The 26882-nt window shown below is 35.8% G+C and overlaps 2 protein-coding genes across 4 annotated transcripts in view; one reads left to right on the forward strand and one right to left on the reverse strand.

Moving 5' to 3' along the window:
* LOC149807459 (THO complex subunit 1-like) overlaps positions 1-8610 on the reverse strand; it is a 78015-nt gene extending 69405 nt beyond the window's left edge. For 2 of the 3 annotated variants that reach the window (XM_089966777.1, XM_089966760.1), the window contains exons 1-2: positions 8513-8610; positions 3325-3398 (exon numbers count right to left, since the gene is read on the reverse strand). In XM_089966777.1, coding sequence (XP_089822903.1) covers positions 3325-3398; positions 8513-8563 — 125 coding nt within the window. In that variant the 5' untranslated portion in view covers positions 8564-8610. Of the gene's footprint in view, positions 1-3324; positions 3399-8379; positions 8407-8512 lie in introns of those variants that run through there. The other variant, XM_089966768.1, reaches the window with a different exon arrangement.
* Positions 8611-8679: 69 nt separating this feature from the next.
* The window catches only part of LOC149807460 (adenosine 3'-phospho 5'-phosphosulfate transporter 2-like), a 41151-nt gene continuing 22948 nt past the window's right edge, over positions 8680-26882 (forward strand). Inside the window, exons 1-4 of the mRNA XM_089966858.1 lie at positions 8680-8820; positions 14421-14688; positions 18196-18317; positions 20029-20183. Coding sequence (XP_089822984.1) covers positions 14443-14688; positions 18196-18317; positions 20029-20183 — 523 coding nt within the window. The 5' untranslated portion in view covers positions 8680-8820; positions 14421-14442. The remainder of the gene's footprint in view (positions 8821-14420; positions 14689-18195; positions 18318-20028; positions 20184-26882) is intronic.

The following is a 26882-nucleotide window of genomic DNA, read 5'->3' on the forward strand; positions in this document are numbered from 1 at the left end:
CTAGCAAGCTTTCTCACACACCCACATTGGCAGATTCCGAGACTCGCACCCACGCAGACAGAGGTGAGATGGCAGTGATCCATAATGGAGAGCGCTTTAGACCACTCGTGGCCCCCCCAAGGCACATCTAGATCTAAGACAAAAAGTTCTATACAAATTCCATCAGAATATGTTGAATGTTTCTTGTGCTATGCTGACTGCAAGCTATTTCCATTTTTCCAGGTTAGAACAAGAATGTGCTCTACAAGAGGCATAGTTGGAATAGATGAAACAAAAACCACAAAAAAGTTTACAAAACAATACTTATACAAACTAGCAACATAATATTTGGAATGGTTCTTAAGTTATGCTGGTAACAAGCAACATGCCATGTGAATACAACAATTTTACTTCACTGAACAAATGGCATCCAATTATATGTAAGGCTGCTGAACATTTGTGGTTAAAAGAAGTGTGAACATATGGTCAGAGAGATGGAAAAGGTGATTACTACTGGATCACCACATCGCAGATTTAAACATGTTGGAATACAAAGCTTACAGAGATCACTCTAATTTCATCAGCTGAAATCCTCATGACATGACTTCCATTTTTTGAGACTTCAGAGTATGCCAAGCATATAACCCATTTACGCCATGAAGATAGGACTTGATAGGTGATATCCTGCTTTCCCACCCTCACAGGAAGAAAGAGCATTCTGCGGTTGCCAAAACTGTCTGTGTGTACTTCAAGAAGTGCTTGAGGGCGCAGACAGGATCATGCATAGCCACTGTTTTCAACTCATCTATAGATGAGAAGGAGTGTTTGACAACTCTTTGACTGCCCACTCATGGTAACCAGTTCTTGGCCACAAAGCCTGGTTATGTCATGAGGCTCAATGAACCATCTGATCTAAGTTAAAGTTAGTTCAGGTTGACTGTAAGGGTGTGTCACTTGCTCACCCTGCAAGCCAAAGCTAAAGCTATCAAGAAACTTCTCTATGTTGACCCATATTAAGACCTAGGAGAGATTCCATTTTGGAAATAGGGTGAGGGATTTTAGTCTATTCAAATCAAAATTGTCTGGTTAGGTTTGAAAGATTTTTATCATGCCGATATATCTCTGCCATGGTGCCTTGGTAAACTTTACTATGATAAGCAAACTGAAGAAATTTTCATCACATTGGGTGAATAGGGATATGAAAGTATGCATCTGTGAGATCGAGACTGATTTCATACTCATCCTTTCTGACGGAGAGTTGGATAGACCTTGCCATCTCCATCTTGTTCTTTGGCAGAAGAAAGAATTAAGCAGATGACTTAAATCTATGTTCTGCCTCACCATGCCAACAGCTGTTAAATGTACTCCAGAGATTGTGGCTTTCAGACTTCCTGCTTGTCAATGAGCAAATGTATTCCCTGCTGAAGAATATAGTCCTTGTTCCTATCCAATGGCACAACTATTAGATGGGGAGAAGAAGAGGTGGGATAGGACAAATGAAATAAGAAGCCCCTCCAAATTGATTTATGACACCCTGATATGGCTATTGTCTGCTGCCATAAGGTTGGGATCTGAATAACTCTTAGGGTATAAATAAATGATCGCTTTTGCCTGGCTTGCCTTTCATCCCTCCACTGTGGCAAGGATGGCTGCTTCCTAAATGAAGATACAAGTGGGGCAGCCAGTTGCAGGGGCAGTTCCAGAGCTTCCTGCCTCCAAACTTCTTCAATTTTGCCGTCACACAGCAATGGTGAGCCAAATGAAGTATTTCTTAAAGTCAAGATGTGAGTCTGTAAACATGCATCACATTTATGAAATCCACATTGGCAAAGGCAGCCATATGGTGAGCTCCTCTTGTAGTGACCTGTGCAATTTGTGTCACCAACTCTCATGCATGTTAATTTGCCAATTTGCCACCAGTCAGAAAAATCACTAATGAGGCCAGATCCTGCATGGAAGATGCAGGAACAATTTTTCTAATCAACTTCGATGTCCACTTTATAAAACTGTGGGGCAGACATGTTAACAGTCATCACATTTTTATCCAATGCTGGAAGTTTAGTATGGTATGTGGTGGAGTCTATCTTGTACTTGTACCAGAGAAATGAGAACATGGCTTTCTGAAACGAAGGCTTTAGCATACCCCCAGACACGTTCAGACAATCAATCATTAATTTCCTACAATTCTGCTGATTGGGGAAGCAGATATAAACAAGGAAGCTCCACCTCATCAGTGATGTTGATTAATGCTTTGGCTTTTTAGTCATGCATGGTGATAGGGGGTCAAGGGCATCTAAAGTCAGCAACACTTGGCATATCTCTTTGCCTGCACCTTAAAACTTAACTCCATCCATTCCATGGTCTGACTAGAGAAGGGCTGTTGCACAGAAGTATCTTCACACTCGCTTACTCTTGGATTTTGTCTGCTTTTATTTCTGGATAAACCGTTTCCTGAGGTAAATAAACCACAGCTAATACTTTGATGGTAGGCAGTGAAAATGGAAAAGCTGGCTCTAACAGGTGATTCTGTCACACAAGGACAAACAGCTGGTTAGCCATAATAGTGGTTGGCCTGGTTGTCAGACTGGTACAAGTTGTACTGGCAGCATAGTGAGACTGAGAGAGTTTCTACTACCATACCTGTCCCAATCTCCAGATCTGCACATGTATCTGTTGGCTACGCTATACAGATAGATCTTTCACTAAGATTCATGGCCTTATAGATATATGAAGTTATATGTCTGGTTAAATAGTTGGATCTATCATTATGATACCCATAACAGAGTCTGGGTTGAGACCACTGAACTGGCTGGTTGGCCAATATGGCTCCAGAAGGCAAGATGGTAACTTCATACTGAATCAAATGGATATATAAAAATACCCCATGCATCTGGTCTTACAGGACCAAAGGCCAAGCTCAAAAATTATTTTTTTTGGGGGGTGGGGTATCTTTGGCCTGCTTCACTATGTGGAACAATCTCCCACTGTATCTAAATTGAAAGAGAAATAAAATTTACTCTGAACTCATGAATTCCATCACCATCACTAGTAAAAGCCAACACATCTATTGCTAAAAGACTGGCATATCTAACAGTGACTGCACTCATCTCCCTCATATCTGATGTGTCATACTGGAAGGCATCTTCATTCTGATTTTAGATGAGAGGCAACAGTATAATTACATAAATACATTTATATTCATAGGAAAAGTTTGATGAATTTTATGTACAAGTTTAAATGTGCATATTAACTAAAGGATGAACAAATCTTAGACATGTAAAACATCCATATAATCATTTTTAAACTTTTTTAATTTTCTCAGAAAGGCTCCCTGTTTTCCATTACCTTCCCTCATAGACTTCCACATATGATAAGCAGTCAGCTGCAGATGACTGTAAAGCAGACTGTCTCACAATATCCTGTAAAAGAGAAAGGTTTAATTTAACACCTAAATCATTCACCAGACCATCAGTTGTTACATGTATCACCATAAAAGACCTAAGCATTCAGTTTGAAAAGGTGAGACATTCTATAAGAAACTAAAAACAAAATAGTTTATTCCAGTTTACCTTATTACCTATTAGCAACTGTCATAATGTAATCTACAGATTTCTGTGGGTATGTAATTACCTTCCACATGATTTTTTTTGCTAACTTCAGTATATAATAAAATATTTCAAGCGTCTCAGCCAATGACCAATGACCTTCACATGATGCATGCTTTATAATCTATTTATAAAGTACATAATTTCAAGACAACATATATTTGTCAGAATCCAGCTGGGATCATGGCATACAAATTTTCTTTTAGCCAATCAGCAATTTTCCCTTTTATGGTGCCTTGATGAATCAGTTAGCATGAAAGTGAGATGGTTGGAACTATTCTTTCAAATGCAAAGTTTCTCATGAAAAGTAATTTAATACTTCTAGAAATATCTGCTGGCATCGTTCTTCAGCAGGACAATGTATTAATAATGTGACACAGTCCTGAAAATACCAATGATCTGGGGCAAGTGCAACATTGTCTGACCAGAGGAAAATCATATAATATGACAAGCTGTCTCATAACTTACAAAGACTGATAGCTCATGGAAAAGGAAAATTTATCTTTAAAATTTACTTCTAGCCTGCTAAGAGGTGTCACTGTAGATGCCACTAGGAAATAATGGTATATGTTGCAGTTACAAAGCTTGTATCTTATATTTACTTTTGGTGCCATGTATTACAACATAACATTTTCGTGGATTTGACTCATTTTAGTATCTAGCTTGTATCAGATACCTATGCTTCTTTAGTAAAATATCAGCAGTTTTGGTGGAGACATGTAGTGTGCTGAGTACAGTGTGACTCTGCTATAGCATGCTCCTTTATAACACGGTTGTGGTGTGGCTCCAGAAATTTTATATACACATATTTTTCTTGTGCTCAAAAAAATATTTTCTTCTTAAAAGTATGAAAAATAATGCTTAACAAGTTTGTTCAGGGATCACGCTGGGCTTTGCCAATGTCATAGATTGTGATTTTTTCCCCCTTCTGGTTGTAAAATATACCATCTGGTGATTTTATTTAATTGGTGGCATTGCTGGCTGTTTAAACATGTATATACAACCATGAAAGGAAGCCACTAAAAGTTTATGCTTATGAATGCTACCAACAGCGGCTTAAAATGCAAACTAACTTTTACCTACTTGGAACGTACTGAAAAGTATATGTGCTTCATCGTTCGTTATGTGATTGTGCTATCTTTTTCCACTGAATTCAGACCTATATGACCTGTGACAAAATTATTGACTATTTTAAAGCTCTGTGTGTGCATATTTTTGATGGAATTACTTGTATTGTGGATTCAATGTGATGAGATTCGCGGGTGAGTACAGGGTGTTTATACTCTATTCTTGCTATACATTAGACATGTATAAATAAACAGTATACATGTATATGTACCAATGCATGGTTCTCTGAATAAAGTAAAATATTATATATGCCTTCTCTGTTTTCACTACAGGTGTTTCTCATTTAATATGCATCAATTTAAGATGGTAACTGTGCCAATGAAGCACGTATTTTTGTGCCCACATTTATTACCAAACCCCACCCCACCCGCAAATTTTTTGAGGTACATGCATCATTTTCTTCAGCTACCTGACATGGTTGCTTATAACATGGTCAAGTTCTATGGATCTCAACAACCATGTTATAGCGGGGTCACAATGAATAATGAGTACAGGGACTAGTAATACTGGCAACTCATCATTGGGAAATTTTTTCCTCAGCCCTGCTATTTAATGCCCAGTCAAAGATAATTAAAACTACTTGAGGGTTGTATACTAAGTGTAATGCAAGGTGGTCAGTGACACAAGTATGACACATATACATGTAGATGTCCTCATGTTTTTATACTGTGGAATGTGTAGCATGTCAATTAGGCCATGTGCATGGAAAGATTGTATTTTTAAATTAGTGATTGATTCTTTGTTTTCATATGAAGACTATGGGTAGGACAGTTTGTATCATGCTACAGTATAATCACATGCAAAGGTTTGGGATCCTTTAGACAGAAGAATTTAATGAGGCAATTTAATGCCACTGTTGGTCCACATACTTACAAATATACACAAGTCATAATGGAATTGTGTTTATCAAGAGATGTGAAGGTAGAAGGGTGCCAATCGCTTAAAAAATGTGTCCACCATGTCAACTGATAATGACGAAAGGGATAATAGCTGAAGAAAAAGTCACCAAAATTGTTAGTCATCACATTTCAATTTAGCATATTAGAAAACTGCATGTTTTTCATGATGATAGTAAAACTCCTACATTCTGGATGGTCACAGAATAATAAATTTGGAGTATCTGAAAGAGTATGTCACTGACATGTCATCTCATACTGACATATCAACTCACACTGCTTTATGTGAAGAAACCTGGAAGATAGTAGAAAATTGTGGCAATCCTTCAACTGTACATACTGAATGTCATAAAAGGGAACTAGCAAGCATTTTATGGTAGATGTGCCATGCTTGCTTGCATTATAATATTTCAATTCAATACAGCTAGCTAGATTATACAGCATGTACAGAAAGAGCATATGGACAAAGATTATAAAAATATTCCAAACTCTTCTGTTTTACAGTCAACACAATGTTTAAAACCGATGCTATTTCCATCATTATGATTACCATCAGACATGTCTAATTATGTAATTATAGCTAGTACAGGCCTCCATATCTATGAGGTTCTACTTTCCAGGTTTTCATTACCAACTAAAATGTCACCTATCTGCAAACAGAATGTACAGAAAAAAACAGTTGATGTTCAAATTATCAGTTTTAAACAAAATTCACTTCTACTTGCCACTTAATGGATTACTTATAGTGTCAGTAACATTTTTATTTAATTGCATACAAACTCCACAATTTTTCTGCACAGCTTAAAAGTTTAAAAGTCTGTAGACAAGGTATGGAATATTGTTATTATAAGATTTTCTTCTAAAAACTCACCACTAAATGTTACAGATACTTTTTAGAAAGAAATGGGATATCATTATTACCAAAATATATTGCCATTTTTTCACAAATATAGTAGCAACACCCCCCCACTTGAATTTAGTCCTACATGTAAGACCTCGACGCTGATATTTATGTTTTGGGCGTCTGGGTCTTACTACCTTAATGGCGCTGTGTAGAGTGTTTTGATGTCGACTAACATCGTAACAAAAGTAAAATTTTCAGGAATATCTCGCACAACTGGCAGCCAATAACGACGCTTTTCTACAAAGTAAAGTCATAATGTTTTAGTCAAACTTTACATACTCTGATGCAGGGATCGTCCTGGGCTTCGCCAATGTCGCAAATTGCGATTTTTTTTCCTTATTGGTGACAAAAATATCCCATCTGGCGATTTTTTTGGCGACTGACTTTTTGGTTATTTAATTTGTACATACAATCATAGATTTGGACTGGATAAATTAAAAGGGAGAACGAAAGGAAGCCACAAACTTGACCAAGCAATGCATTGGAATCAATCTGTTACACAAACAATCCTTTGTTCGTATTGACAACCCCATCTTTACAGTGCATTGTTACATCATAATCTGCTTATGCTGACATCTGGGCTGAGTACTGTATGCTGTGATACAGTCAATCATGCTACCGAACTATACCTACAACTGACCGACTTCTGAAGACGCGAATAGAACAGATACAATTAATTGAATGTCTAAATCTTCTGTTGTTGTTGTTTTGTTTTTTTTGTTTTTTTTTACATATACCAGTACAATAGTTTTGCTGAACCTTCATAGAAAACTGATAACCTTTGAAGTACCGACTACTGTGTATAAATACAAAGGAAATGGAAAAATCTCAATCACAATTATGTCTGTCGCCAGTGCAGCATTTTACTCATTGATCTTTTCCTTTTGCCATCAATCCGTGTTACGGCTGCTGACACTTAAACTCCGAAACGAGAAATAGCACAAAAAAAAACAACAACCAGTTTTGCATAATTAATAATAATTATTTATTTCTCAAAATACAAGAGTGAAAGAATCTCTAAATTGGGTGTGAATTTATGCTTATATATACGGTCCAATATTGCCAGGTGTTGACTCGTGTAAGTTTCATTCGTGGGAATGGAGATCCTATTTTGTTTGTCGAGAAAATTTATACAGCATTCAGTGATCATTCTTGGGATTTAGGAAGCAATTCACTACAAGCTTTGTGAAGCTAGCCATAAGGGGGGGGGGGACTGCTGATAGACTATTGGTGTCACCTGTCAGTGCTGTGGACTGTGAACGTGGATTCAGTAAGATGAACCTCACAAAAACTGACATCAGAAATAAACTCTGCATCTCATCTCTCGAGAATTTCATGAGAATCAGCATGTACAGATGTGAAAAATTAGACTTTGAAACTGCATTCAACAAGTGGGCAGCCCTAAAATTGCGACGGATCTTCATGTAACACTTTGTAAGATTTTGTTAATGCTTGTTGTAATTAAAGAATTAACTAACCCATCTTTTGTAATTTTCATTGCCTGTTACATTAATAGACTGAATTAACACTTGGAAAAATGTACACTACTTGTTCTGGCGACACTTTTTGAAAATTGGCGACAAAATATTGAGGTTGGCGATTTTTTTGGCGACAGCTTTTTAAAAGCCAGGACCATCCCTGCTGATGTCTTTAAAATATCGTAAAAGGGCAAACTAGCGTTTATTTTGAAATAACGAAAATATTCCGAAATTATAACTGAAAAGTGAATAATGGTTGTATTTATGAAGACTGCTTGCAGGTGATGCCTCTTTTTATCAATGTAAATGGAAATCAGGACGTAAAAAGCTTCGTTTCAGAGCATATTCTCTATATAAGTTTCAGAAAGGTAATTGCGAGCTAGTCTTACAATGTAAGACATAGCACACGTTGTTTTTGTTTTATCACTCCCCAGAATAAAAATATCGGGTGATGTGTCTTCCTTTGTAGGACTAGTTGCGATCGTGCAGACTTTTTGGTTTATCGATATTTTCAGCAATTACTTTAAAATTATCCCTTGCTTGACCAAAATCAAAATCCGTGGAAGCTGCCATGTTTTCCTTCTAAGGCGATTTAGCAATTGGATTACTCTTGGTTTATTTTGTTGTTTGACAGAAAGTGCCAACGATATGCCAATTGATGGTTTGTCCGCAGTCTGGTTTCCCGCATTTCTATAAAATAGCAAGCTTGAATGACCTCAGGTCTGAACAGTACGAAAACTACGTTAATCCAGCTAACTAACTTACCTCAGGTTCTGTGGCAACGTGTCGGAAAAGCAAGCACCCCAATAACAATCTCGTTTTATGGATAGGTACGGTATACTTATTAGTGCCAGTGAATTCTCCGGTACGCAGGAATGAGAGTAATTCTTTTTTCTTCTGTGTGGAACATAAAAAACACAGAGAATGGTAATCCCGAGGGCGCATACAATGTTCTCATAACAATTATTTGACAAGAATCACTTAGGCCTATGACGTGCTATACGTTCCCAAGGAATAGTGACTTTCATAAATAGGTATTATATGACATTATATGTTATTTCGACTCTATAATTGCACATCACTGTACTGTGCATCTGGTCTGAAATTGAATGTTGTAGACGAATATTTTGGCCAACATGTTCAGTTTCCTGTTTTCGACTCGGAAATGCCTGTTCTCCCGGTGGCCAGTGGGGGTACTTAGACCGGTAAATCGGTTCCCATAACGAAACAACTATGCAAAAGTTGAATCTCATCAAACACATTCTAAAGCGTTGAATTCTAGTGGGTAAATCTCCCAAGATTTTTGTGCTCATTAGTGGTACTAATGGCTTATGGTCAGTTTCAAGTTTGAATTGTGACCGAATTAAACACCTACTGAAGCTTTCACAAGCCCAAGTGATTGCAAAGGACTCTTTCTGTTTGAGCATAGCGTTGGTCAGTTTTTAACATACCTCACAATGCAGACACCACTGGTCTCAGAGTGCTATCATGCTTCTGCCATAGCACAGCACCTAGTCCAAAAGAAGATGCATCTGCAGATACAACTATTTCTCAATCTGGATCATGATGTGCTAAAGTTGGTGAAGATATAATTTCTTGCTTGATATCTCTAAAAGCATGGTCTTGATCTGGACCCCAAGCCCACGAGTTTTTGCCTTTCAAAAGCTCACATAATGGTTTTGATTTTTCTGCCAACTTTGGACTAAATTTGCCTAGCTGATTTGCCATACACATACAGAGAAATTGTCATATCTCTGTTACGCATTTCGATGTTTCATTTCAGTTATAGCTTTGACTTTTTCAAGATCAGGTCGGTAACCATTTTTTTCAACAACATGCCCAAGAAACCTAATGGAAAGTCTTGAAAATAAACATGTTTCAGCATTCAGAGTGATGCCGGCCTTTTAAATTGATTTCATGAACATTTCTAGTTTTTCATCATGCTGTTTCTGCGTTTCCCCAAAAACAAGAACATCGTCCATGTGACAGAATGTTCTGCCACGTTGCTTCAGAGTTTCTGACATCCTTTTCTGAAAAAGTTCAGGTGTTTAAACTGATTCTGAATGGAAGGCGATTAAAATAAAACATAACAAAAGAAGAAATGAAAGTTGTACAGTGCATGAATCTTCTGACAGGTTTATCTGCCAAAAGCCTGAGTTTGCATAAAGTTTGATGAAAAAATTTGCACCTGCTAGGTTTGCAAGGGATTCTTCAACTGATTTTAGTGGGTGGTTCTCTCTTTTAACTGATTCATTCAGTTTAGTTAGATCCACACAAATTCTTACCATACCATTTGGTTTCGGAATGACAACCATTGCTGCGCACCACTCAGTGGGCTCATCTACTTTTGACATAACACCCATTTTTTCCATTCTATCCAACTCCTCTTGAACTTTATTCAGTAAAAGGATAGGAACCTTTCTTGGGGTAGATAAGGCATAAGGTTTGGCATTTTTTTAACTATGTTATGGAACCATTTTGTTTTCCCATGACCTTTTAACAAATTTGGGAATTTCTCGTGATAATCCTTATCTAAATTTGTAGATTTATCGTGAATTTTGCTTGCATTTTGTGAATTTTGATATGAGGCATTTACTGAGGATATATTTACCTGTTCAATAATCTTGAGAGCCTGAATCACTGGCCTGTCCAGGAGTGCCTGAATCAGTCCCTTTACAACAAATATGTCTTGTACACTGAGCACATTGTTCAATTCAAATTCCAGTCCATATGTAAATTTTCCCAGCACTTTAAGTTCAGAGTTTCCAGGTCCATACAGTTTTAGATAGTTTTTGGTCTCCCTCTCAGGAATTAGAGTCACATCAGCTCCAGTATCAATTTTGAATAAAAGTGAAGTGTTGATCAATCTCACCTGCGTTATCCATGGCTGACCATTCTTTGTGCTAACAGTCCCTAGAAATCCAGGTTCCACTCTCAATTATATTGTGCAGACTGCTGATTTTGACAGACAACATTTTGCATAGTGTCCTCTTTTCTTACACCTGTGGCATTCTGCTTCTTTTGCTGGACATTGGTCCCAAGAATGATTAACTTTGTTTCTGCATCTTGTGCATCCTTTTCTGCTGACATTATTCTGTTGTACTTTAGGGATTTTATGTTTCTGCTTCCCATGTTTCATTAAAGATGATTTTACTGCATACATTTCAGTCATTCATTCTCCAGCTGTTCGTATAGTTGATTGTTGCTTTTTCACAGGCTCATTTTGTTGATCTTGACTAACGGCAGACTCTATTAGCAAATGATATGTTTTTTGCACCATACATACATATTCATGAAATTGGGTAAGGGGATGCATCTTGATGAGTACTATAACATCTTAAAAATGTAGGTTGCTGTGATCTATTGTTACATATATTTGCTTTAATTTGTATTTGATTTGACTGTTTGTGGGTTTTGGAATCTTTTTATTTTCTTTACATATCAATGCAATTTAATTTTGTTTACAAGTAATTTGATATTTTCCAGAAAATTCAGTTTGACCTGAATCTTTCCATAAATGCCTGATAATAGAAACACTTGTTTCCATCTTGGATTATTCTTGGGTTATTTTTGGATTTGATTCTGGAAACCGCAAGTTCATATATTTTCATCTTTACAGAATTTTTCCAGGGAAATAAATTTCGTATTATATTTATCAAAGCTTGTTGTTTTCACTCTTTCTTATGTTACTGTTTATTCGAGCCTAAACACGGAACATAAGAATTGGGGGCTTGTCCGGGATCTGAACCCAGAACCTCTCGCACCCCAAAGCAAGAATCATACTTGTGTTTCAGTGATTTTGGTTAAATTTTTTGTTTAAAGTCTATTTTTCAAGGTCTGTTCATACAAGAAGCATTAAACAAAGTGACTTTATCCATCTCCAGACATAACAACCCTTAGGATTTAAATGATCCTTAAATTATAGACTTACTGATTAATTGAAGAAAAACTGAAAATATTATCATGGAAGTCAAATACAGAAACTGACTTGATTGTGTTTGATCAGATCTGAGCTTCATATAATATTCAGTGGATTTGGTCAGAGAACCAGTCCAACTTTTACAGTAATACCTCAGAAACTTTAAAGTTGGCACTCTTCAGTTTCATATTTTGCATAGGGTTAGACATTTAAGAAAAAAGAATTTCCCAGGACTTTTTCACAGGTTATTTTGGCTATTTCAAAAAAAAGGCCTTTATATCTTAGTACAGTATTATTAAAAGAACCTTTAATTCCCTTTATTTTGGTGCATGTTGATGCGTGTACTTGAAATTAAAAGCATACAGCTTGGCCTTATTTCAGATGTGCACCTATAAAAAAAACTGCTAGCTCCTCTTTGTCATTCTCACTACCTGGACTTCAATGTAAAACTTCACAAAAACGAGCTGATAATATTTTATAATTTTTATACATTTTGTCATTCATTCTATGCACTGGTATTCTCATCTTGCAAATTTCCTTTTTCCTATTCTAATGACTGATTATTTACTTTAGATTAATTCAGGCATATTATTTTGAGCACATGGGAGCAGCCATATTGGTTAGCAGTGTGCTTAGGTCTTGTACAATTTCCATAAGTACAACATTCCAGAAATTTTAGTCACAGTACATGAAAGTAACATAGAGGTATGCCAGCATTCTCCCCATTGTGCATGTTGCAAATGCAAACAACTTCACATTACACCTGTCACTCTCTCAGAAGTACATACTATCTGTAGAGTACCCCTATAAAGACCACATAGGTTATGTTTAATTTTGAAATATTTAAATCCCAAGGATCCAACCAGTCCTTTTGAATAATTCACATGTTTTTACCACCACAGAACAGTATTCATTAGTAACAAAGTCCCACACAAGCCCGATGAAAAGTGAGCTATTTTAAAAATGCACGTTGCATTTTCTCAACATGGCAATGAATATTATGCTGAAAGACAAGAAGATTAATCTTGCAACAGTTAATCCATGAGTTACCACTAATAAATGTTACAGTTTGGAACAGTGATGGAACAGATCAGTTTCATGGAGGTCACCGGGTAAAAATATTTGCTTTATTCTTCTATTACTAGTACATGTATATGGAAGATAGCAAATTAGTTTTGTCATCATTCTTTCTTTAATTTTATTACAAATGAATGAAAATAAACATTTTCACTATATTTTTCAATCACAGCTTTAAATTTAAATTCAGGGCCAAGTGGTATAAAGCACTCACCATTCCAGATCACTGCCATCTCTCACCTCTGTCTGCATCGGTTTGAATCTCAGGCTCGGCTAATGTGGGTATGTGAGAAAGCTTGCCAGTAGCTTCTAGTGGGTTGGTGGTTCTTCCCGGTGTTTTCTAGGGTTCTTCCTCCACCAGTTATACTGGCCACCATGTATAGCCTATCTTGTGCTGAAAAATGGCATTAAACCCTACATCAACAATACAATACAATAAATTTAAATTCACCTTCACTTGACTAAAAATGTGTTTGAGTGTATATAATTACATAGAGCAATATAGTATAATTAATACAAATTAAATGTTTGTATTTAACAATTTCATAATTATTTTGTTTAACGAACATTATTTAATTTTTATGACAGTAAATCACTCTTCTTAAGGTCTTTGTATTACAATGGCACTTATTTGCCATCTATACTTGCATACACTACAAATCCATTTTATAATGTGCTGGCAGAAGGAGAAAAAATTATTTAGACCCTGAACCGCCAGTCCATTATGCAGTGGCAGATTAGAGTCTGTGTTATTTGCTATTGGACTTGGATTATAAAAGAGTATAGACAACAGTCAGATAGATAAAAATTGGATAAATGAAATTTTGTTGTATGTACATGTAAGGGAAAACTTTACCAGTCTGAAAAGTCAGGTGTCCTGATAACTAACATTATCATTATCTGTATTTATGCATTTCGTTGTCTTACCTGAGATTTGTAGGTGAGACATAGGGACACCATTGCATGTACATTTATGAAACTCATCTTGGCTGATACTCTACCTCACAAAAAGTAGGTTATAGTGACCTACCTTTCAGGCTTCTGCAGTTATGTTTGTACATTTAGCTTGGTTTCTCTTACACACACAGACACACACACGGACAGGCACACACACACACACACACACAGTTGTGAAGCTTGATGGGTATATTCATTTTTGAGAGTTCAAGTCACTCGAGGCTGAAGTAAGTTGCAGTTGCCAGCAATTAGGTTAAGTTATTGTATTTAGATTAGTTTTCCTGACACTTATTTGTGTACATTTATGGAATTTAGTACGAGTATTTATCTTAGCAATATTGATCACCTCATTTACCAACTTTTAAGGTTACTGTGACCTGCGTTTTTTGCTCTTATGACTGCAGAGTCTTTTGGATTATGCCATAGTAGAGTAATTGATACACAGTATTTCATGGAATTCTTGTGTTATATTTGCAGGCATCTGACGTTATATTGAGCTATGTCCCGTTTTTCTGTCCCAGTCATGGGGCTTCGCTCCAAGTACACTAATGGGAACCCAGGTGATGCTGAAAATGTCCTAAAGGGAGGTAGCAGTACATCCATTGATATTGGTTCAGAAAACCAGACCCCTCAGAATGAAGTTTGGATCTTATGTTTGAACCTGACTCACTCCTCAACAATCATCCAGTTCATGGTCTGCTCTGGTGCTGTGTTCTTTTTCTTCCTTATATATGGATACATGCAGGTATTCCATTATTATGCCAAGCTGTTTGCATTTGGGGCATCTTGCTTTGGTCCTTTCTATCTATCATCCTAAGAAACTCGTTAGCATAGTTAGGCAAAAATTACTCAATGCATGCATGAAATGTTCTAAAAAAACATATTTGTATGCATATTTAGATTGAAATTTTCAGGCATTATATAACATTTTTAATTTTTTAAAATACCTTCTTAGCATGATTAAATAAAAAGAATTTTTAAAAAAGTAAAATTCACCATGCATATTTATATACATTTGTAAATGACACAATTATATTTTCAAAACATAATAGCAATATTTTAATTTTTTACACATGTTAAAAAGTGTGGGGCTTAGACTTTTTGGACGAAAAGTAAAAACCTTGGTAGCACAGTTAAGTAAAACCCACACGAAGTCAACAAATAACATTTGATCTGCTTGTTTGTTTGCACATATATATGACTGATTAGACTCATGCTACGTAGGTCTTTTTTGTCTGTACTGGTGGCACACATTTTACAAACACAGATCTTGTTTACCATATATACTTGTTTATAAGCAGAATAATTTAGGAAAAATTAAAGGCCTGGAAGAAGGTGGGTGTTGGCTTATCTGGGGGCCAAGGCCTAGACTTGAAAGTTGAAAAAGAATAATTTACAACTGTAATGGCTGTAAATCTTGGGACACGAAAAAAATATTTTTTTCCATGTCCTAAGACTTAAATGCATGTAAAAAAATAGATTTTTGGTGTCCCAACACTTACTAAACTTATAAACTACATCTACTGTTAATTTTTTATAATTATTTTGCATCTGCATATTTTCTGATTTCTCCAGCATGAATTTAAATAAAGGACAGCTTCAAGCTGGGAGACCAGGCTGTACTATAATGTACAGTACTAACACAGTGCAAATTGTGCTTTATGTCACTTAAATCCTTGTTTATTCTGAAACATATTGCCTTCAGATTTTTGCTTTATTCAGTGTTTCGACCAAATTGCATTCTTCCTGATAACATTTCAGGTAGTTGTTAATAGCTGTGTCATTTACATTGATCCACATGTTCACACGTTACTCTTTTTCAGTGATATAAGTGATCCTATAAAATTGATGTAATCTTTATGAAAAGGTCCACACGTTTCATTGTACATGGCACACAACCAGCATAACCGTTACATGTTCATGAAAGAATGCCAATAATAAATGCTAACATTCTGAATATAGATCAACTAAGGTCATGATCAGTCTATTTTAGATTTTGGTTTTGGCCTGAAAACCAAATTATAATTTTCCACACGTTGGAAAGCTTAATATTTCTGTGTCTCTTTTGTTTATAATTGATGGAACTGTCTTTTGTTTTTCGACATCAATACAGGCCAGTTAATCATTAAAACCCTGAAACTGGCTAGGGTTAAGACGGAATTTTGACCAGTAACTATACCAGTACTGTACTTTGATGTGTAATTGCCTTTCACTCAGTAATATTAGCATGATTACCGTAGGTTTTTAAAACAGGATGTAAGGTCACTTGCATCAAAGCAAACTCTGTTTTTATGGTATTAGCATAATTTTTGAAGCATTATTTCTAAAACTTCATTACTGTATTTTGGAGATATCCTTAAAATTGAGTCAAGTGGTGCCCATGATTCTAATCCAAGGAATGAACTTCATTCAGCGCATGATTAAACCTACAGTGTACATGCGGTGGCACCATTATGTAAATATTCTCACTAGCCTAAATGCATGCGTTGAACCAAACCCTATTGAAGTTTGTTGTTGTCGTACTGGGATCACATTTTAATGAGTTAGGTTTTTACGAAAGAAAAATAAAAATGTAAATTTTAGTTTCAAGGCAAAATAAAAATTAAATACTGGTCCATTGATATAAAAGTCTAATGCAATAAAGCATTAAAAAAAAAATTAACTTGAATCGGAAGGGATAGTTATTGTTACAGCAACCCATGAATGCTCAATTCTTGTCATCGTCCAATCAAGTTATACATAAACCTGAATCAGGCAGAAGCAATAAGAAACCAGAAACTTATATAAATTATTATCTTTTCAGATAAACTTTTACCATTTCAGTGTAACAATCATACATGCCAACTCTGAAAGGGGTAAACATTAATTTTTCTTAAGTTTGCCTAAATCAATGCATTTTGAACTTACTGCATGCAGCTTGTGATGTCATCACAGACTTGTGGGTCGGCTTATATGTGGCTTTTCAGTGTTTATACCTATTCAGTTTGTGGGATTGGATTATATGCAAATGAGTTTATACATGAGATTATATACAGTACATTTCCCCATATACCTTTCCCCATGGCTGCAATTTGTCAATTATAAGTCTCTCACCAGTGATTAATGTATGACTTTTTAAAATTGTAAAACAAGTACATGTGAAAAGTTCATTAATCAGTATTCAACAACAGGAAGAATAAATTAAACAATGGGGCATTGCTGTTTATTTCACATGTCAGCAAATTATACAGTGGGGCGTTGCCATTTATTTCACATGTCAGCAAATTAAACAGTAGGACATTGTTGTTTATTTCACATGTTAGCAAATAAATAAATTGGGCATTGCCATTTATTTTGTGTGTCAGCAGATTAAATAAAGGGAGTGTGCCATTTATTTCACATGTCAACAAATTAAAGGGACTGTGCCATTTTTTGCATGTCAGCAACAAATTAAACAATGGTATATTGCCATTTATTTCACATGTCAACAAATTAAACATTGGGAATTTGCCTTTTATTTAAATTGTCAAAAATGAAACAGTGTGACATTGCCATTCATTTCACATGTCAGTATGAAGAAATAGTTGCTTTGCATTGAGTAAATCTGAGCTGATAGCTGATATAAACAAGAATACTCCATGTTCTTTCTATTGTGGCATTAGTACTTTCACAGTTGTCTGCCGAGGACATGGTTCTATTCATTCTAAATATTGTCCATGGATTTTATTCCCTTCACCTCTTGATTGATGACAACAGTGACAGCAGTTAATAAATTATATTTGGTGGTTTTGAATGTGTTATTCAGTTTATGTATCAATTTCAAAATAGTGAGTTCCCTGAAAGAAAAACAACAATTAGCTTCAAAATAATATAGAAGTAGTGTTTGTTGAGTATGCTGAGAACATAAACTAATGAAGCCTTCCCATTGAAGAAACAAGGACTGTGTGGTTCTGTTTCATTTAAAAGTATGTGGTTGCATTTCATTCATCAGATAATAAATTTGAATTTAGTTTGGCATCACCACTAGGCACTACTTCAATAACTAGCTACATACATGGTATCATAAATGTGAGGTTTTCTTTTCTTTTCCCAAATAGATGATTTTGTTGTTATAGTTACTCAGCATCAGTTTATGTATATATAATGTAAGGGTGTTGTTTGTGATTTAGTGTCATCAAATATATCATGTGACTCACATTTTGAAAAACAGATTAATGAGTAATTAAAAGAAATTAAAAGATGACTGTGTAATACTGGTCATTTTAACATTAAGGAGCTGCTTTTCCAACTACCAGGCTTCCAGCCATTTGGATGGTATCTAACCCTTGTTCAGTTTGCTTACTACACTTTATTTGGATTGGCAGAGCTTGTGCCCAAGAAAGACAGGAAGAGGAGGTAAATTGAGTGTGAGTGTGTGTGACTTGGATTTTTAACATAGCTTTAAAAAAAAATTAGTCATATCGCTAGAATGTCTGCAGTAGGGCAGTTTATAGTGATGCATCACTGGGGCATCATGCCACAGACATGTAGCATGATGTCCCACCCAGTCACAATATCCTGACACCAGACCAACCAGTCCTAACACTAACCTTTAAATGCTGAGCACCATACAAGGCATCTGTCAGTACCATTTTATTAGTCTTTGGTATGACTCAAACATGTATTGAACCCACAACCTCCCACATCCGAGTCGGATGCTCTAACCACTAGGCCACCAGAGCAGTCAGAGATAAATTGACTCTACATTTCTCTGTGTTTGTTTCTGCCTGTCTGAAAAGCTATAAAATCAAAATATCATCAAAATTTAAAGTCTGCACTGGAGTATATTTAGTTTATTTTATGTTAGTTATTCTGGTTTTACAAAGTTTGGAATGTGCCTGTTTAAATTTGTAATATTATGTATGCATACCTGCAGATCATGATCAGATGATACATGATTTTTTTACTTCCAAATGCCCTGACATGGTCTTGTTTAAATAGACATTTTTTCCACTCAGTCTTGTGAAGACCTTTATTGACTCTGACCTGTTGCTTTAGCAGTGGCTAAAGTTGTTGGCTGTTACATAATAAACATAATCCACACAGCTTCACACTTAATGCTCATGGAAATCTGTCACCACTGAGCAATTTGTGCAATTACAGGCCATCCATTTAGTACGTATGCAAAAATCTGGCAAAGCTTGACCCCTCCCCCCTCCCTGTACACATGCATACTTTTTTACACCCACACATCCACCTGTGTAAGAACACTGGATGCACATCCACCCCCCAAATTCTATAGAACGACCTGTATATGATCCACGCGGAAACAATCAAGGATTAATAAACTTAACGTGTTTGATAAAACAGATGGTCCACCAATGTTGACTGTCTGGCTGCATCAAATAAATAAGCTGTGTAACTTTAAAAAGTTTGTCTATTGTCTGCTAAAATTGAAATGTTGTGAGTCGAACAGGTTACATATTAGACAAATTATTATCAAGGTCCCCCTCTCCCCGTTTCATATGGGTACATACATTATCAGTAGACACCCCCACGCAAGTGTATGCGTTAACCCCTCTCCATGCATACATACTAAATGGATGGCCCCGTAGTGGCCATAGTGATCATTGGGTTGATTTACATAGTTGAAATGCACTGAGAGAAACAACCCAGTTAGTTTAAAGTGAGGTAAAACAGATGGATGTTGAAAAAACAAAAGATTTTTTGCACTTTGTTGCCATGAATGATAATATTAAAGCCATCTTTATTACAAATCATTGATATTTTCATGGTCAGCAACAAAACTTATTGAAGCTGAATTTTACTCCATAAAATGGGATTCAGAGAAGGATGAAACATCTGTGAAGTGGGCATTGGATTATTGTTTATTTTAATCATTTTATGTTCCACCATGACATTGGTAGAGGGATAAATAGTGTTGCCTTTGTCCAGCTATCTATATGATGTTTATTTTTATTATGCCCCTAAGAGGAGGGCATCAATGGACAGATTTGGTGAAAGTTTTTTAACACTGTGTCGCTCAGCAATCCCTTTCCCAAATCACATCTTATTTGGAATTTATAGTATCATATGCATAAAATCCGTTACTTCCTGTTTCTTTCAGAATACCGTTACGTACATATGCTATACTCTCCTTTTTAACTGTGGCAACTATGGGTCTGTCCAACACTTCAGTGGGCTACCTTAATTATCCAACCCAGGTTATCTTCAAGTGCTGCAAGTTGATACCAGTTATGATAGGAGGTGTTCTTATACAGGGTGAGTGCTATATGTTAAGTCCAGAATGTGTACAGAAATTGAGAATAATTTATTTTGACATATCCATTGGTGTGTTACAGGCAAATCCCACAAGAAGATCAGAATATGAATGCATGAACAAGTCTTTGCATAGTTTCTGCCCACAAATTCTGGTCCAGAGGATGTGATTTCTTATCTCAAATGAACACAATGGAGGTATTTCTTGTTCAGATATATTACCCAATCATAATACATTAAGAGTACATCCACTTCCATGCAAATCCAGCTATAAAAAAAATGATCATATCATTCGACTTGTTTTAGCTTCTGAAGTGTGAAATGGTCATTTGATTGCCAGTCTAGAGTGGTTTCCCACTAGATAGGGTACTTGGTGTCAGATTATGTCATTTGCCAGTCACTACCTCTGCAAATGACTGGTCAGCAAGCTTTTTATGAGGATCTCAAATTTTGATCCGATTCTTTTCTTTTCGTCATCTAATCAATTTTATTTTAAAATCTATCTGTACTCAGTAAAGAAGAATATTTTGCACTTGAGTTGTCTAACATTTTTGTATGATAAACTAATTGGAAACTAACTGACACCATCGTATTTACCTGCACATTGGTCTATAGTACTTAAAATTCAACTCATTAAACTCCTTTTGTCTAGGCAGTTGTCAGACTAGGGTGGACTGCTGCTGGATAGAGCCTAAAATTCAACTTGTTACATTACCCATTTGCTTTCTCTGTTTACTGGTGTCAGCAACAAAAACAGGATTAGGTGTGTGGTGCAAGTGTTTCAGTTAGCTGCAGTAATCACCCCTCCTGTACAAACTATGGGGTGCAATTTGAACAATATGTGCTCAGACTGGTCTGAGGAAAAATGTTTTACAATCACCTCCAAGTAATTGAGCTAGTTGAATGATAAAACAATGAAATTTGCTTATAAGGATGCAAATGCCAAAAGTCAATGCAACTGATTATTTTACAAGCTACAGAACCAGCTTAGTATGTATGGTGAAATGTTTAATATTGGGGTTAAAAGAACAAAGGTCACTAATTGGCTGAATATAATTACAGGAGAAAATTAACATAATTTTTTAGAAGAAGCTGTGAGGGTAAGTTATATGCAATAGTAAGCATGAACCTAAAACCATTGTCTATGAATTTATGTTGCTACACAGGTGCTACTGAATGTAAATGGGGAGATTTCACTAGGCCAGACTTTGATAGTGGGCACCTAACAGGGAATGCTTCTTTCATCAGTTTAAAAGATTTACACTTTGATAAATCTTACACTTTGATAAATCTTACATAGGATGTTATTTTTTGTTGTCGTCAGTAGTATCTGATTAAAATCTGATCTCAAAGATACTGTATGGAGATCTGATGGATTCCATTGAGAAGTCATGTTCTGTTGACCTTGTGTTTCACCAATCAGATCATAGCTTTAAGATTTCTGAAAGTAACACATGCCATTACTACCTATAACTATCCCAAACATGAAATGCATTGGTTCATCTGATAGATAACTTGAAATAAGTGAACTGGGAATCCTAAAACGTCAGCTACCATAAAATTTGATTGGTGTCTGTTTGATCCCTATGTAGCATACATGCCAACCATTACGCTTTTGGTGTAATCATTACACTCGTTTTCACTAAATTACGCCTTACTCGTAACTGTTTGGATTACACGTTTTCGGTATATCCCCTCCAAAAAAAATATAATTCGTTTTCTCTTTTTATTATCATCCCATTAATTCCACGGACCGTATTCTAGAACAGGCGGCTTCTATGTAACTATGAGATAAGAGTACGCTCGTCCGAAGACTCGTGTGCACTTTCCTAACAGTATTATGTTCTATTTATAGTAGTTGTTCTATTTCCAACAAACATGCTGGTTTCTACTTTCAACTTTTCACCTCGGTTTCTATTTATAGCAGCTGTATGACTTAGGAGAGAACAGACTGGTTTTCTAACTTTTAATCTTTGCTCGCAGATTCATTGTTCTAATTCATATCTGGTACAGAACCAGTCTGAAGGTATTTCATGCTAAAAGTCAAGTCAGATTTATTCTAGTCGATGTGTGTGTTAGAGCAAAACGGTTTTTAAAATAATTTCACAGATAGATTAGGAAAAGACGAAAAACTGATTCAGAGATGAATACATGAATTACACAATACAGTGTTCCATTCTAAGGCAGCTTCATGCCCCTTGCAGGCTGTGTGGAAAGGATTTTAATATTGGCCATGGTGGTAAAACAAAGAAACCTTGAATTACCTTGTTTTACTAAATCCAATACTAAGGTAATTTCTTATTTACAGCAGAACTAAATTGTGGACACGTATTTTATAAATGCAGAGGTGTTATCTACTGAGTTCTTAATAGACACGGACTACCCCAAGCTGTAGAAGACTACATTGGTCCTTTGTTCTAACAAATATTTCCTGATTCCAAAATTGCAGAAAACATGCATATGCATGAACAAAAATCATCTAATATTGTTAGGTGTTTAGCAGAAGATACTTCACTTCAAATTGCAGAAGCTATGAAAATTGGGCCATTTAGTATTGCATCAGACAGGAATAGTGATTATGACAGAAAGTTGTACCCAGTCTGTGTAAGATACTTTGACAATGAAAAGGGAGAAGTCAGAGTGCTCTTTTTTCATTACCAGAAAGAACAGTAGATTCCACGGGAGAAAACATTTTTTTTATTTGCTTGATAATGTACTTCATGCAGACAGAGTTGACTTTTTTCATCTTATTTCCCAGCTAAAAGACCCAATAACTGTAAAATATAAATTTCCTCTTCTTTGTCAGGTTATAAAAGGAATATTGGTACTATACCATTCAAATGCTGACTGCGAGAGATTGTTCAGTATTGTTAACAAAAATAAAACTGAATTCAGATCCAGGCTCTGTAACCCAGTACTTAGTGCTCTACTGGTGTGCAAAACATTCGTAGTCTCAGCTGGTACAAAGTGTTTTGAAATACAGTATGAGAGTCTGTTGCTTTTTAAAGCTCAAAGTGTTATATACAAAAACTTGAGGCAGTAATTGATGTTAAAAGTCCAGAGGGATAAATAAATAATTTTGTATCTATGCTCATTGAATTTTTATCGTGTTATATGTGGATTACTCCTTTTCTGCTCAGATTACTCTTTTTGTCAACTTGATTACACTTTTTCCTTGCCTGGGGTTGGCATGTATGATGTAGGACTGTGGAGATTGGACTTGAATCAGATTATATCCTGAAACAACAACATTTTGCAAACATTCACCTGTCCACATGAACTTTGGACTGATCTGCTTTAGACCTAATGGCAAAAACTCTCAAATCTGGACACACACTCAAGTACTGATATAAGTAATTTTTAGCCTTAAAAAATCTGGTCTTAAAACTTGTGTCTTAATGTTGTATTTTTAAGTACAGGTAGATTGTCGACATTATATAGTACCACTGTAGAACAACATTTTTACTTTAATGTATCATAAATCGACAGACCTTGGTACTAATGTACTATCTAATGATGCTTAAACATAGGATGTGGGGATAATGAGTTGATTGACTTTTTTAGAAATTTCTTAGAGATTGTGAAGAAATGGTAATTGTGTTAAGTTTCTGTTAAGTGTTAATGCTCAAATGATTAAATAAGCAAGGAATATTCATATTTAGTGGTGTCATTAAAACTCCGTAACCTTAATGTTGTCGATCACTCTTCTATCTCATTGGCAGATGAAACTTTGTTAATAATATTGTGAACTTAGTACAGCACCTAATCTTTAGAAGCTGTGAGCGCTTTTACCATATTAGATAACACACAAAAACCTGTATGGTGACAAGATCACAAAACAAACACAGTGAAATTACAGCATGAAAAAAAATTGCCAACAATAATTTAGGAAGTAAACATTATTAAATCTTTAAGTATGTTCTTGCAGTTGAAATAGACCAATTTTAAAAGCTCTCTTGATTGAGATCACAGTTCCTTGTTCTAAGATCAAGCAGCAATTTGTTTCATGATACTTGGCACTGGTTCACTAAAGAATGCTGTCTGCATGACTTCATTTTAACAGTGGGAACATTGAAAATACAACATGCCTATCACACCTCTGATAAGTTTCAGACTGAATGAAGTCCCATATCACCAAATGAGATGATCTCCATGATCTTTTGTTGAGTATATCACTCTAGTATAAACTGCCAGATATGACCTTCACTGACATCACCAGAGCCTCCATAACTCATCTATTGTACAAGACTAGCTTTCAAGTCACCTAGTTACAGCTTTAGTTGACCTGAACAATCTGCCCCAATAATTTGGTTTCTCTCATGATGGCCGCTGCTGTCTTTTCCAAGAACAACTTCATGGGAAATTGGTCCTTTGTCTTGAAGCACCTGTCTTTTTGGTATCTTCATGCCAGAAAAACTGCAGGACCCATCAAAGTTCTTAAGTGGTATCTGAAACAGACTGAGCCAGTCAAAAGAGGTATGTATGTGAGCAGAAAATTGTTTCAAAATGAGGTCCAAACTCAAGACTCAAAGAAGTTTCAAATATGTAAACCAAAGATATGGCCAACCTGCAGGTTAAGGGAATTCCATTTGCCTCTTACCCATTCACCCAAGCACGTTATGAATGGGTACTGCATTTGAAGAAGAAGCCAAATTTTTGAAGTAAAATATAGTTTCTCTGATCATATTTTTTCTAATCATGACATGGATACACCATCACAAGCCATCCATGACCACTCCAGTTGCCTAAGTGGTTTCAGCATCTACTTCGGATGTTGGAGGTCAAACCCCAGCAGAGTCATGCCAGAGACTTATAAAAATGGTACTAGCAGCTGCCTGGCTTTGTGCTCAGTATTAAGAGGTTAGTGTTAAAACTGGTTGACCTGGTGTAAAGATAATGTGACTAGGTGGGATATGATGCTACATGCCTGCGGCATGATGCTGAAGTGCTTGATATCACTATAAACTGCCATACTGCAGACATCATAACAATATGACTGGAAAATTGTTAAAGCTACATAAAAATTGAAATCACAGACACACACCCTCCATAGAATATCTCACTATTAGAGCATGCACATCTGCTCCAACAGTAACTTATAACTGATGGGATTAGGTGCCAGGTACTATATTTAAGGGTGACCACTCTAGTCTGACATCTGCAAAAACAAGTCAAAAGATGTGACAAATGTCTTTTTTTGGCTTGGGCAGACTGGATTTGCGAGATTGTGGATGTACTCCTAAAATATTACAATCAGATATCAGATACCTAGTACAAAAGAAACAATTTACTGCAAAAATTGGGTTGTCTCCCATTTCTCACTAGGAAAAAGTGTTGGAAAAGAAAGAGACACATTATTGGTATGCAGTGTAACACACTGAGTCTGGGATTGCGTGTTTTTCTGTTATGTTTTTCCTGTGACCCCATAAATTTTGAATCCAGTACACCTTATGGGCACACTCTTTGGACAGGTAAAATTTTAAAATTCTGCCAACTACTTTTTATGGTACACATCTGTTCATATTTACTTTGGCCCTAGCAATGGCCAGAACATCTGAAAGCAATAACAACTTTAAGATTGCAATTCAAACGACATTTTGGCAATGAAAACACTGAAGGTTTGTTGTAGTCTGCTAAGTTGTACTGCAAAGACACTGATGAACACTAGTGTCATCAGTGTTTGGAGTATGAATTCATGACAGAAGCTAATTGTTATGGAAGAATTCATGACAAAATGGGCTAATTGTTATGGATGAATTCATGACTGAATGGGCTACTTTTTATGGATGACTTCAGGAGACAATGGGCTGATTTTCATGGATGATTTGCTATTTTCTAGAGAAAAATGATTCAGAAAAAATATTTAAAAATTGATAAATAAGTTATCAATGAGTGAACACCAAAGTTTAATGAGAAAGATCTGAAATGGAAAATTCCATATTGTATCTCTTTTCAGGTCAACCAAATATTCAAACATCTCAGTGTTTTATGGGTTGCTTGAGCACCTGGTAAATGTTTATAACATTGAGATAAGTGTTCAAGGAAAAAATCAAAGTGCAGCACAGATGACAGTTAAAGTGGCAAAACTGTCAAAGCAAATAAGATTTCTGGGTGTTTGTTACCACTACTAGTTCATTAAGTGCAATCTGCTATTTTTCTTTGTCTCTTTGACATTGTTTGAGCCTCCCAAAATATGAAAGACAAGGGGCACAATGTCCTCGTAATCCTAGCAATACTGGTATGATTATGGCTTTAGAAATTCTTAGTAATTTATCAAAAGTGTTTGCATCATTAGAAAGAACATAAATTGTTTAGTTTAGAAAAATAATTAGATTTCAGCAAGAATTACTGTTTTTGTCTTATTACTAAACCATGTAGCCTTCTCAGGTAGGAACAATAGAATCCATCAATACATCAGTGTAGGATAGGAAAATTCCACCCAAGGGTCAGAATTTAGCATCAGATGCAAGGCTTTGCAGTGTGTCTTGTTCAAATTTTTGACAGCAGTTGTGGCAGTTTCCTATCCTACACTAAAGCATAATGATCTTTACTCTCACATTTCTGAATGAAAAATGAAGGCTGAAGTAAAAATGGCATATTGTCAATACTGTTGTAACTTTAAAATGGCAGAACACTCACTAAAGATTTCATTACTGTAATATAGAGCATAAAAAGTTAGGATTACACTGAAAAATTCAGCAT

This window comes from Sinohyriopsis cumingii, chromosome 1, assembly GCF_028554795.1.
Source record: "Sinohyriopsis cumingii isolate HCF-2022 chromosome 1, ASM2855479v2, whole genome shotgun sequence".
Classification (NCBI taxonomy): Eukaryota; Metazoa; Mollusca; class Bivalvia; order Unionida; family Unionidae; genus Sinohyriopsis; species Sinohyriopsis cumingii.